Here is a 15,232-nt window from a genome sequence, read left to right as displayed (position 1 = left end):
TATATATATACATGTGTATGTGTGTGTGTACACATACACACATGCGAGAGAAAGAGAGAGAGTGTGTATATATTTATGTGTGTGTGTGTGTGTGTGTATATATATATGTAGGTTGGTGTCAGTGCCCCCTGACTGGCTCTTATGCTGGTGGCACGTCTAAAGTACCCACTACACTCTTGGAGTGGTTGGCATTAAGAAGAGCATCCAGCTGTAGAAATATTGCCAGATCAGTTTGGAGCCTGGTGCAGCCTTCTAGCTTGCCAGACCTCAGTCAAACCGTCCAACCCATGCCAGCATGGAAAGCAGACGTTAAACAATGATGATGATATATAGATGGTGACTATATACATAGTGTCGTATAAACATATACATACATACTTACGTAAAAACTTTATTCTACTTCTTTTACCAGTGGTGTATATTTGAGTAAGTTTATTGTGCCATTTTTACCTATTTCTTCATTTGTGCCATTTTTACCTGTGCCATTATTACCGTTCACCACTCATAAGTATTAGATCCATGGAATTCAAAAAGGTGGCCAAAATTGTTGTTGTAAAGATGTTGGATAATCATCATTTAACGTCTGTTGTCCTGCTGGCATGGGTTGGACAGTTTGACCAGGCTGGCACACTGGAAGGCGCTACCAGACTCCAGTCTGATTTGGCATGGTTTCCTATGACTGGATGCACTTCCTAGTGCCAACCAATCCAAGAGTGTTATGGATGCTTTTATGTGTATATATAGATAGATAGATAGAGGAAGGTGCATGGGTTAATGGTTAGGGTATTTGGCTCATGATCGTAAGGTCGTAGGTTCAATTCCTAGTGGTCTGTTGTGTCCTTCAGTAAGACACTTTATTTCACATTGCTTCAGTCCACTCAGCTGGCAAAAATGAGTTGTACCTATAATTCAATGGGACCAGCCTTGCCTCATTCTATGTCATGCTGAATCTCTCTGAGAACTATATTAAAGATATATGTGTGTGTGGAGTGCTCAGCCAATTGCACATTAATTTCATGAGCAGGCTGCTCTATTGAGTGGATCAGTTGGAACCTTTGTCATTACCAATGGAGTGCCATATGAGAGACCAATAGAATAAGTACTAGATTTTAATATTTCTTGAGTAAACACTTCACGGTGGTTTTCACGGTGGTTCCCCAATACAGCCATACTCCAGTAACTAAGATAAGCAAAAGAAGGTGAGTGTGTGTGTGTGTATTAATCTCATTTAAGATTAGAATTACTTAAGTTTCAAACTATTTTGTTTACCAAAGAAATGAATAATCATTAATCACTTTGTGGATAGACTGGTGAAAAAAATATTAAAAATGAAACCAAATTTCTTCTCTCTATTGTAGCGTTATCTAATACAGTGCTTCTCAAAGTCCACATACTGGTGCCAGTCTGCGAGCCATCAACTGCTGGTACGTGGCGAGTTTCCAGAAAAGAAAGAAACATTATAAAATGCTTTTTGTAATATTGTATTATCTGTAAGGTGGCGAGCTGGCAGAAATGTTAGCATGCTGGGTGAAATGCTTAGTGGTGTTTCATCTGTCTTTACATTCCGAGTTCAGATTCTGCCGAGGTCGACTTTGCCTTTCATCCTTTCGGGATCGATAAATTAAGTGCCAGTTGCATGTTGGGATCGATCTAATCGACTGGCCCCCTCCCCACAAATTTTGGGCCTTGTGCCTTGAGTAGAAAAGAATATTGTATTATTTCTTTACAAAATAAATACACAATAAAAAAAAATCATCAACTTTTGTTATATTCATTATATATATTGTTTCCGGTATAAATTAATATTACTGAGAAATATTACCAGTTCATGGCACATTGGGGAAAAAAACCTGCCGGTATGCCACATCAGTTAGCGTGAGAAGCACTGGTCTAGTATAAATAGTTGGTTTCTTTTTATCTTTATCTCTCCTATGTCTAATTTATACATAATGTTAATTCCTCTGTCTGTATCTTTTACTTAGACTTCTCATGCTTGATATACCAGTTGCAGCCAGTTAAATCACTAAGTAAGGGCTACATTTGGCATTATCTAACTGTTAAGCAAAGCAATGAGGAATTCCTTTTGATCTATTGTATTTATTTGATATGGCAACACTTAGAGGTGGAGTTGATGTGATCATTGAAAGACTCTAGGCAACACTCAAAACGAATTACAATTACTCTTACAATCTGGACTGTAAAGTGGATGTTTGTAAAAATGTGGTGGTGGAGGGTAACACATAAGCATATATGTATATTTTTATATGTATGCTTATTTGTTTAATATTGGTATGCTTGCATGTATGTATGCTGTGTATATAATGTGTGTATGTGTTGAATTGCATATGTATATATATTAGGGTGACGAGCTGGCAGAATCGTTAGCACCCCAGGCAAAATGCTTAGCAGTATTTTGTTTGCTGTTATGTTCTGTGTTCAAATTCCACCAAGGTCAACTTTGCCTTTCATCCTTTCGGGGTTGATTAAATAGGTACCAGTTATGCACTGGGGTTGATGTCATCAACTTAATCCCTTTCTGTGTCCTTGTTTGTTTCCTCTGTGTTTAGCCCCCTGTGGGCAGTAAAGGAATAAATATATAGATATGCTTACATGTATGTATGTTATATATATATATAGTGTGTGTGTGTGTGTGTGTGCATTGACTTGTTAGTGTCAGAATACCTCGCAGTGTTTGTTCCAGCTCTCTGCATTCTATGTTCAAACCCCAGTGAGGTCAACTTTGACTTCCATCCTTTCTGAGACCAATATAGAAAAGTACAAATCCAGGATAGTGGATTGGCAAGACTATTAGACAGGATACCTGAAATAACACCACTGCCAAATTGTATTGACCCAAGTTGGTAGTAGTCATTCCTTTGGATATAAACTATGGATGTGGGGAGACTGTATACATAAAAACCATCAGTCTTCCTCAAAAAAGATATTGCCAGGACGGCTGATACACATGCAGAAGCATAGTCAACCTTTGCAGCGAAACTTGCTTAGGGGATGCAAACCCTGTTTTTCAGGAGGATGTTCAAAAGATTTTCATTAGCACACCTCCAGCCAAAAAATTAAGAGATGCAAGCACATTCTTTGCACCCTCTGTTCCCAAGCCTATGTAGCAGGGGCCCTAATTCTAACAACAGAGCAGTGCAGGGAGAATGAGAAAATACACTAAGGGCATTGAGGATTTTGCTCCAGAACTTATTTTCTCTATTGGAGTAAGACAAGGAAGTCACGTATCTTATGCATAGAGAAGTAGTGTGACAAGATTAGAGAAACAGGAGAAACCACTGGCAGAGAGGCTTCTTGGTTGGTTTAAGTTGAGACAGACACTATGGCTGGGTGAGTTTTATGCATCAATTGTCAAAACACCTGTTACTTAAATGTCACATTCCACTTAGCTGTAAATAGGTACCTTGTGTTTAGTTACCTTACTTTAACACCTCCTGTAGATATAACGAGAGAGACTGATACTTGGTACTATATTTAGATGAAGTTTTCTGTGGCACTTGTATATTCAGTGGGACATTGATCTTCTGGAAACATTAACCGCAATTGACTCTCTGGTTTATATTACAGAGCTCTCAGTTAAGTGCCAGCTTCATGAGGCCTCCTGCAGCTCAGAATTATATTTATCATTACCAGTTATCATTCAACAGAGTTGTGATGAGATAAAAATGCAATTTAATATAGATAAAAATAAAGTATCTCTTTCCTTCCCCTAATCTTGGGTGTATACTTGAGTCACTAAATCATAAACTCAGCCGTGTGACAGCTAGCTTGTTATACAATTTAAAATTAAAAAATATGGTGCTGGTGTCATGTAAAAAGTGCCCATGCCGGTGCCACATAAACAAACATCCATACTGGTGCCACGTAAGAAGCACCCATACCAGAGTGACATAAAACCGATCCATGACAGTGTCATGTAAAAAGCACCCATAATGGCACCATGTAAAAAGCACCCATGCCAGTTCCACATAGAAAGTAAAGTGGTTGGTGTTAGGAAGGGCACCTAGCCATAGAAAACATACCAAAACAGACAATTGGAGCCTGGACAGTTCTCCGACTGACCAGCTGCTATCAAACCATCCAACCCATGCCAGCATGGAAAATGGAATTTGGAGGATGTTGATGATGGTACCTCCTCTTCACTATCTTGGAGGTTTACATTTAAACAAGTGATTTCATTCTTTGGTTCATGGGGAAAATCATTGGGCTGCAGGGCATACCATGATTGTGAAGACCTTTTAGATCAATCAACAACAATGCAGTGTAAAGTCTCTTAATAAATGGCAATAGCGGCAGCCATGTGTGTGTGTGCATGTATGTGATTGTTAAGTAAAAGATGAGCTCCACCTTGATCCCAGTCACTCCTGCCCCAAGCTAAATATGCTGTAGATATGCTGAAAGAATGCTTGGTGTGAAGATTTTAATCATTTGATATTTAATAGGTGCAGCTGTTAAACAAGTTCTGCTATTGAATATTAAACTAAAAGTAAACTATAGACAAGAGACCTGGGTGTGTGTAGCAACACTGATCATTTGTTGTTGTTGTGGTGGTGGTAGTAGTAGTGGTGGTGGTGGTGATAGTTGTTGTCATTGAAAAACAGGAATGGTTTTCAAAGTGTATGTGTTTATACTGGTCATAAGTTTTAATTTTGTTTGGAAAGTGTTCAGCTGACTTAGATTAACCCCAGTGTAATTACCAGTATGTATTTTATCAACCCTGAAAGATTGCAAGGTGAACCTTACATAGATTAGAACTTGGAACCAAAAGTTACAAAAGGGTGTAATTACTGGTGAAAAACAAAACAATCACTATAAGTGTTTAGTCAGGTGTTTCATTTTGGTAATTTACAAAATTGTATAGATGAAGGCTATATGTAACAAGAAGTTTTCTGGCTCGCCAGCCCTCAGTCAAACTTTCCAACCCACGCCTGCATGGAAAGCGGACATTAAATGACGACGATGATGATGATATAGGTGCAGGTGTAGCTGTGTGGTAAGTAGCTTGCTTACCAACCACATGGTTCCAGGTTCAGTCCCACTGCATGGCACCTTGGGCAAATGTCTTCTACTATAGCCTCAAGCTTTGTGAGTGGATTTGATAGGAAAAAACTGAAAGAAGCCCATCATGTGTATGTTTGTGTTCCCCCACTACCACCACATTGCTTGACAACCGATGCTGGTGTGTTTACATCCTCATAAATTAGCAGTTTGGCAAAAGAGACTGATAGAATAAGCACTAGGCTTACAAAGAATAAGTCCTAGGGTCAATTTGCTTGACTAAAGGTGGTGCTCCAACATGACCACAGTCAAATAACTGAAACAAGTAAAAGAATAAAAGAATATATATATATAGTCAATTTGAGGAAGTTAGATCCACATTAGGGATTATATAATCCAAAAGATTCCACTAGTTAATCACTATCATATAATGCAAAAGTCTCTGCAATATGTTAGGGATTATTGTAATAATACATATTAATATTAGAAGAAAGAAAATGGAGAAAGATGAATGTATGAATAATTTATTTGTATGATATAAAGATGTTGAAATTTTTTTTTAAGGTAACAATCAAACAGGAGCACTCAGTGAGTGCAAACCTCTGCCAAGGCAACACCAAACGTCCTCTCAATGATTAACCAGGGATGATTTTTAAAATGAGAATATCTGAAATAAAATCGACTGCTGTCACAAAAAAGAATACTAAAAATGAACCCAAATGCTCTCAAACGGGAAAATAATCCAAATATATATATATTGAGTGAGAGGTGAAGGGAGAGGAGATGAAATACTAATACAGTGAAGGAGAAGTAGTGAGAGTAATAGCCATGGCTGAGAGGGAGCAAGAGAAAGTAATGACAATGAGAAAAACGAAACAAAGTGGCAAAGAGAGCACCATATGAATGAGAAAGGAAGGGGTGGTAGATGAATAACGAAGGAAGGGGTGAAAAAAATGATAAATGGTGTTTGAAGTGTGAGTATATGTGTGTGTAAAAGAGAGGTATGTTTGTGTGCATGTGTGTGTAATGTTCAGTGCTAAAAATGTGTGTATGTGTGTACCTGTACAAGCGAACTATGTGAAACTTTACATATACATGTAAAGAAAATATAAAAAATAATCCAGAATCCTTGTCCGGTACCAGATTGATCCCAAAATGTAATCATTTCATGCCAGTCACGAGGCCAAACATCCCTGAAAGTTTCATCCAAATCCATCCAGCGGTTCTTGAGATATTTTGTCCATGGACAAACAAACAAACAAACATGACTGAAAACAATACCTCTGCCTTAGTGAAGGCAGAGGTAATAAATCATAAGCTGTAAAGCTCGAAAAGAAAATGGGAGAGGTATGGCTGTGTAGTAAGAAGCTTGCTTCTCAACCACATAGTTTTAGGTTCAGTGCCATTATGGCTCCTTGGGCAAATGTATTCTCCTATAGCCTTGAGCTGGACAAAGCCTTGTGAGTGGATTTGGTAGAGAGAAACTGAAAGAATGTATGTGTGTGTGCCTTTATGTGTGTTTGTCCCCCACCACCACCACCACCACTACATGACAGCCAATGTTGGTGCAGTTATGTTCCTGTAACTTAGCAAAAGTAGAATAAGTAGCAGGCTTTCCAAAAGGATAAAAAGTACTGGGGTTGATTTGTTTGACTAGAATTCTTCAAGGTTTTGCTCCAGTATGGCCATGGTTTAACAAATGAAACAAGTAAAAGATAAAAGATATAAATCCAAGAATAGAAATTATGTTGCTAATTTGAGTGACTGGTATAGAAACGCCCTTTGGGGATCCTTAAATTAGTCTCATCGATTCATTCATTCATTCTTAAAACATATTTATTAAGGCTTGTCTGGGATTTTCTTTTTTTTTTTTTTTTTTTTTTTTTTTTGATAGCTGATACACAAAACAAAAGCTATATATTAGTGATTTTACTATAAATAAAAAAAATATTTTTTTAAAAATCAAAAAAGAAGTCTATAGAAATAATCTCATTTCTCTTTGGGGCATATAAATTCAAGCTTAAGCTTAATCCTGTTAAATCAGGTTAATCTTACACAGCCAGCTTGACAGTAGCTATTTCAGACAAAAGTAATAAGTAGATACTATAGCTGGAAATGTGTACAACCTTATGTAGTCATCATCACCATCATCCTCATCATCATCATCATCGTCATTATCAACATCATAATCATTGTCAAGATTTAGCTATAAACTGATGCTTATTATATCAATACCATGTTATTTCTTTTAACGGTGAATATATAAAAACATATATGTATTACATAATTTATGATGATGCATTCAAGTGGTTTAATTCATCCTATGTTTATTGTATTTAATAATTCTCTATCTGGAAAGAATTTTGTGCATTACAATTGAATATGCAGGATATAGTTTGATAGGTGTCACCTTTTGTTTTGTTTACTCTTTTGCAACTTGAATCCACTACTGTAATATTTCAACATATACATATATGCATGTATGTATGTATATCTATACTCACCTGAACGAACACACGAAAGTGAGAAACTTGAAGTCGCGGCAGAGTGAATTTCAAATTTTGAACAAATATATAATCTCTGTTGTGTGAATTCGGCATTCTTTTCCCATTTGTCCTTTTAAATGTACATACATACATACATAAAATACATATCTCAACTGCGTATAAATCAACACAAAATTTGGCATCCATTGGAAGCAGACAGAAATACTGACATTTCGTTTTGACTCAGTCTTTCCACAAGAATTGTTCCTTTCAACCCAAAACACTACATTATTGCATAAAATAATTACTCAGCGGAAATATGAACATTTATGAAACTAAAACTTAATTTCTGAAACTTGGATTAGATTTTTTTTGTATTTTTTCTTTTTCTAAATATCAAAATATTAAAGATGATTTGAAGATTTTTTGACATAGACACTTCAAAACCATGGATCTCAATACACTTTTCTTAAAATTTGAACAGTGGGACTCTGATGTAGAGGTTTGTGGGGTTTTATTCTTGTGGTTTTCTTTATTTATTTATTAAGTAACATCATATAAAGTTATCCTTGCTATTACTGTATTTGTTCTCTTTATCTCTCTGTCATTCCCTCCTCTCTCTCTCTCTCTCATACACACACACACACACACACACATACTTCTACATTTTTCCATTCTTTCCCACTTCAAACTTTTCCAATTCTTTTTATAAAGTTACCTACTACATATATATATAATAATAATAATAATTAATTCGTTTTATTGGCCACAAGGGCTAATATCAATTAAAAATATGTAAGGACAAAGACAGGACGAAGGTTACAAAAGGTTTTGTCCGAAAAGGTAGGAAGTTTGTCTAAACAGAGGAAGAAAACGGAGATAATAATAATAAATAAATAGATAAATATATAATTATTATTATTATTATTATTATTATTATAATTATTATTATTGATGATGATGATTATCATTATTATTATATATCATTTACAATAATATATACTCTATTTAAAGCAACTAAGCCTAAACAATCTTCTCTGTAATTTACAGCCTTCAGGTTTGTTTACAAATTAATAAATAAATATATATATTACATCATCATACGTCTGTGTTCTATGTTAGCATGGGTGGGACAGTACCACAAGAGCCAGCCAGGCATACGCCATCATATAATATTCTTATAAACATACTATATTCATACTATATATCTTCCTATATATCACTCTCTCACAATATACTACAAAGTTACTATCATTGTTCTTGCTTTTGTATCTGTTTCCCATGCTGGCATGGGTTGGATGGTTTGGCAGGATCCAAAAAGTCAGAGATCTGTACCCAGCCCGATTGTTCACTTTGGCATTGTTTCTATAAGTGGATACTCTTCCTAAAATGTGAACCATTTTATAGAATGTACTGGGTGCCATTGTTTCAAGGCACCAGTACTAGCAAGATTGTCATGCATCTTACATGTCTAAGATCTATTTTGTCAGGTGTGGCTGTGTAGTAAGAGGTTTCCTTCCGAACCGCATGGGTGAGCAAATGTCTTCTACTATAGCCTCGGGCCGACCAAAGCCTACTGAGTGGATTTTGTCGACGGGAATTTAAAGAAGCCTGTTGTATATAGTATGTGTGTCTTTATGTCTGTATTTTGTCCCCCACCACTGCTTGGCAACTGGTGTTGGTTTGTTTAGATCCTTGTAACATGGTGGTTCAGCAAAAGAGACCAATAGAATAAGAACCGACTTTTAAAAAAATTAGTACTGGGATTGATTTGTTCAACTAAAATTCTTTAATGTGGTGTTCCAGCATGGCCACAATCTAAAGACTGAAACAAATAAAAGATAAAATATAAATATCTACACATGCACGCACACACACACACACACACACACACACACACACACACACACACACAAAACAGTCACAGGTTTCTACCTGACTGACTCCTGTCAAACCATCCCACCCATGCCAGCATGGAAGGTGGACATTAAATGATAATGATATATATATATATTAAATAAAAGAATGACTTCACTGATAGTTTTAATCAGTTTAATCTATTTTTTAATTTTTTAATATGAAATTTAGTTCATAGATCTAGATTATATATATATATATATATATATATATATATAGACAGAGAGAGAGAGAGAGAGAGAGAGATTTATAGATATATAATATACAACTATAAATTTATTGTGTTATATACTATTACTTTATTGTACTTATTGTATTATACTATATTAGCACTTACTGTATTATATATGCCACACAATATAGCTTTGAAGTTTCTATATATTACAGTGTACATCATAAGACAGCATTACTGTTCAGTAGTTGTGGTTGTTTAGCTAGCAACCTTAAGTTTTTATTGAAATAATAATAAGGAAGGGTAGTTGGATGCTTTCTTGTTTTGGCCCAGGAGTTACAAAAATATTTTGAAGTCAAAATATAAACTTACTGAGTTTAGTTATTCATTGCTTTCATTACTTATTAAGACAATTTGTGATCCAAAATCTCTTGTCAATGATCATTCCTTCCACATTATTCATGTCTTAACCTTTCAAAAACAGTTGGGTATGATTCGAAGGAGATCTGGCAGCTATACCTAGTAAATCATGTGAAGACGCATGGCTTAGTGGTTAGAGCATCAGGCTCACAATCATGAGGTAGTGAGTTCAATTCTTGGACCTGGCTCTGTTATGTTCTTGAGCAAGACACTTTATTTCATGTTGCTTCAGTCCACTCAGCTGTGGAAATGAGTTGCAACATCACTGGTGCCAAGCTGTATCAGCCTTTGCCTTTCCCTTGGATAATATCAGTGGTGAGAAGAGGGGAGGTTGGTATGCATGGGCAACTGCTGGTCTTGCCTGGACTTGTGCGTTGAAAGGGAACTTTCTAGGTGCATCCATAAACAACTTTGAATTAGCTATGGCTTGTTTGGATGAGATGGTGTCTAAAGAAACGGTGTGTATTGGGTGGTAGATCAGTTGGGGAATATGCAGAACAGATGGAAGCAACAGAAACCTCAATAAAAGTGTCCTCTCATTATACTGGCAAGAACTTACCATCTTCAGATGGAGAGAGAGAGAGAAGGAGAGGAAGAAAGAATGAGAGCTACACTCACAAGAGTGTCATAGCCCTAGGTAAACCTTCATTAAGGTCAAAAGCATTTAACTTTTATTTGATAGTCCATTTTAGAATACATTATCTAATGTGTCCTTTTTATATGGTAGGGTGCCATTTGAGTGAGAACTGACTACATTTTTTTTTAAAGCAGCAACTCAAAAAAAGACCATATTGTTGGTTCATTGTTGCTGTTTAGTATCAGGTCAAGAGGGTAGGTAGCATAGTGGTTTAGTATGGTCACGAGTTTGGTGTTTAATGGTGCATCGTGTCCTTGAGCAAAATGCTTTATTTCACATTGCTCCAGTCCACTCAGCTGGCAAAAATAGGTTGTACCTGTAATTCAAAGGGCCAGCCTTGTCACATTCTGTGTCACACTGAATCTCCCTGAGAACTCCGTTAAGGTACACATGTCTGTGGAGTACACAGCCAGCCAGTTGCTCAGTTGACGAGATAAACTGGAACCCTCATCATCATAACCGATGGAGTGCCAAGGTATTTTTGCTGTTTTTGTTTTAGCATCAGGTCAGTCAGTGCTGATATGGCAGATTTATGATCAAAACTACTCTACTCATGAGCTCTACATGCTTTCTTTTGGAGATAGTAGGGTGTGGTTTTAAAGAGACTTAACTGTTATTTATAGCAAGTCAATGAACAATGTAGAACCTCCTTAATTGGTTCATACAGAAAGCATTATTATTTATGGGTGTGTTGTACATACTCAGTCAATATCTGTCAGTTTGTAATCTCTTGATATGTAAACAAAAATTGTGTTTAAAAAAAGGTACCTATTTATGTTACACCAAGCATCAAGTGTTTGACTGTTTGTGAATCTTTCCCTATGCTTACTGAACCATTTATTCATAACAATGATGTGTTCATATATTTGTTAATACTCAAATGTCAAACTTCTACCATTATATAAATTTTGTTGTTTGTCATGATTTTGTTTACATTCCATATAAGAAAATCTGTTCTTCATAAACTCCGAAGCATATAAGGGAAGATATAAGCTTAACAATCCTTGATGAGTCTTTAATGAGATACAAAACTAGTCTGCTAGATCAGCACTTTTTAGCTGATAAAAATTACTGTGGTTTATTCATGGGTTCTGTTTCCCTTGCTGAACTAAATATATGATTGTTAAATCACAGCTGTGTTTGTTTCCTTAATAGTTTGGAATGTTATTTATTAACAATGAGGAGAATATCTGACCAGGCAAATATAGACAACTATAGATGAAGAACAAGGTTCAATAATGAACTCTATCTACTAGTACCTATTTATAACTAAATAGGCTGGGTCAGTGAATGTTGTTTAGTAGCTTGGTCATGGACACAGAACCAGGGTGCAGCTGACAGGATAAATGTGATTAATCTTTTAGTAAGGAGGTTGATACCCAGTTATATTGGCCATGACACTTTTGTTAAAGTGCTAGATTTTTTTTCTTTCTTTCTATTTTTTCATTATTACTTTTGATTGGTAAGGCGGCAAGCTAGCAGAATCATTAGCATACTGGACAAAATGCTTTGCAGCATTTTGTCTGACTTACTTTTCATCCTATCTGGTGACTGACTTAGTACTTCCACCCATTAATAGGAATGGTTTCAACAGACGTCCTTAGAGTGCCTGCCTATCAAACTTTCATTCACATATCTTGTATTCATCATTATTGATTAATGTCCATTTTCCTTGCTGGCATGGGTTGGATGGTTTGACTGAGGTCTGGAGAGCCAGAGGTTGCACCAGGCTCCAGTTTGATCTGGCAGTTTCTACAGCTGGATGCCCTTCCTAATGCCAACCACTCTGAGAGTGTAGTGGGTGCTTTTTACGTGCCACCAGCACAGGAGCCAGTCAGGCAGACCTGGCATCAGTCACATTTGGATGGTGCTTTTTACATGCCACCAGCACAAGCCAGTCAAGGGGTACTGGCATTCGCCACGTTCAGTTGGTGCTTTTTACGTATCACCAGCATGGGAGCAAGTCAGGCAGACCTGGCATTGACCACATTTGGATGGTGCTTTTTATGTGCCACCGGCACAGGAGCCAGTTAGGGGACACCAACCCCAGCTACAATATTGGTTTTACTTGACTCAACAGGTCTTCTCAAGCATATCATATCCCCCAATGCATTGGGGGTATTCTTAACAGAATCTCACTTTAGTTGCCGGGTCTTCTCAATCACAGCATATCTCCAAAGGTCCCGGTCTCCTGTCATTGTCTCTGTGAAGCCCAATATTCGAAGGTCATGCTTCACCACCTCATTCCATGTCTTCCTGGGTCTCTCTCTTCCACAGGTTCCTAAAAAAAAAAAAATTAAAAGGCAACTAAAATGCTGTACAGTGAGATAAAATATGAAGTCATGTATTTAAAACTTTTGAAATAAATGTCATCATCATTTTACATCTTCATTACATGCTGGTGTAGAAGCACATGGCCTGGTGATCAGTATTGTCCTCACGATCACAAGATCACGGTTTTGATACCCAGACTGGGCAATGTGTTGTGTTCTTGAGCAAAACACTTTATTTTATAATGCTCCAGTCCACTCAAATGTAAAAGAATAACTTCAAGAACCATGGATCTCAATACACTTTTCTTAAAACTTGAGCAGTAGGACTCTGATGTAGAGCTCTGTGAGGTTTTACTCTTGTTGTGGTTTTTCTATATTTATTATGTAACATCATGTAACTGTATTCTTGCTATCACTGTACTTGTTCTCTTTCTCCCTCTGGTGTTTCATTCAGGGGTGAATATTGTGATGTCAGTCACTTGCCCACCATGGAATATGGGTAACTGGCCCTATGAGTCATTGAATTTGCAACAGTAATGTCCAGAGCACTTTTCTTTCTTTCCATGCTGGCATTGGTCGGATGAATTGTCATGGGCTGAGTCAGTTCTTATTGGGGAGCCACTGTTTCCCATAGACTGGTGCTGGTACATGTTATTTGGCTTGGTTTTTACAGCTGGATGCTCTCCCTTTTGCCAACCACCTCACAGAGTGTACTGAATCCATTTCCTCATGACACCAACATTAGAGAAGTTCAATAGTCGCCAGATTGAGACAGAAATAAACGGACCTGATAACACTGTGCTTTCTTTGCTCATTTTCCAACCACTTTTCAGAGTGTGCTGCGTGCATTTTTTTTTTTTTTTTTTTTTGCCTGGCAGTATCACTAAAAAAGTTTTCTCATTGAGTTTTGGAGCATTCTTAAGTCAATAATATAAAAGATGAGAGAAAACACTCTTCACAGAAGATGCAATTAAATAAACTGTCTGAAATCTTTCAATCCAGTTGGTTAGTGATGGATGAAGCTAGTAGGTGGGCCAACTTTGCCAGTAGATTCTCCTGTCAGACATATTCAAAGACTTTACTGATTTTTTTTTTCTTTAAGGCCAAGTATCATTATATCTTATCTCTCTTCTCTTCTATCTAAATGTAAATAACTCCCATTATAATATGTCTTTGCATTTATATCATATCAAAACTACCCGGATTGTATATCTTGCCAAATTGCACTTGATCTGAATATATTTTACCTTCTCTGGTTCTGTTATCAAGCCAAAACATATTTTAAGTGAGATACCTTAGCCAATCTTCATTCCTTCAGTGATAATATCATACCAAAAATAATCATAATCTTAATTATTAAGAATAATCCTTTCTTTTGTTTTGATGGTTTGTTTATATTGCTTTATAAACTTAGAGAAGCAAGCATATATTTGAACATTCTTTTACATTGTGCCAATCTCTCCTTTAATGTTACTGGTAAAATTTCTTTGTGCTGTTGATTGTATTTCAGTTGTGTCTTTCTCTTTGAATAATTACTTCTTGATTATCTTTCCACCATTCAATCTTTCCAAGCTGTTTTTCCTACACTTGACGACATCTGTTATTTATAAAATCATTTCGAGATTAAGATATTATATTTTTACGATAGTTAACGAGTTCATTTTACATAATGTGAGAAAGATGATCTGGCAAATATATTTACAGACATTTAAAGTTCACATATTTTGTCATTTTTGTTCATTTTTTTTCCCTTCTTGCTTCCTTTATATTTGAATTACTTTGTTCTTATTAGTGTATATTAACCATTTTTATTATATTTATTTTACAGGACAAAGATAAACTTGAGCAGATGTATGATATACTGAAACGTTATGTCCATAAGCTGCCATCTGTGAGCTCTGAGGACGTTGTTGACTTGCCGCCATCTCTTCTTGAGAATAGCTGGAGAGACATCGTGAGAAATGCTTCTGTAAGTGTCCATATATGGAATCACATTACTATCATTCTTTATATCAATTTCTTTTACATGGGTTTATTATTTGTTATCACTATTCAAATTTAAGGTATTTCTAATTATATTTTCTCAACCTTCAAAGTTACTTGTAGGCGCAGGCACGGTTGTGGGATTCAGAAGTTTGTTTTCAATTTTAAATTCAGTCCCTCTGCATGGCCCCTTGCATGAGTGTCTTCTTCTATAGCTACAGGTTGACCAAAGTCTTGTGATTAGATTTGATTGACAGAAACTGAAAGAAGCCCATCATGTATGTGTGTGTGTGTGTGTGTATATATATATATATATATATATATATAT

General features: G+C 36.3%; 1 protein-coding gene across 1 annotated transcript in view; it reads left to right on the top strand.

The window, feature by feature from the left end:
- Window positions 1–15,232, top strand: part of LOC106873908 (uncharacterized) — a 324,095-nt gene that overhangs the window by 256,157 nt on the left and 52,706 nt on the right. Inside the window, exon 11 of the mRNA XM_052966147.1 lies at window positions 14,750–14,890. Within this exon, the coding sequence (XP_052822107.1) occupies window positions 14,750–14,890 (141 nt within the window). The remainder of the gene's footprint in view (window positions 1–14,749; window positions 14,891–15,232) is intronic.

Source organism: Octopus bimaculoides, chromosome 3, assembly GCF_001194135.2.
Source record: "Octopus bimaculoides isolate UCB-OBI-ISO-001 chromosome 3, ASM119413v2, whole genome shotgun sequence".
In the NCBI taxonomy this organism is placed as follows: Eukaryota; Metazoa; Mollusca; class Cephalopoda; order Octopoda; family Octopodidae; genus Octopus; species Octopus bimaculoides.
This window is presented reverse-complemented; position numbering and strand designations above follow the sequence as displayed.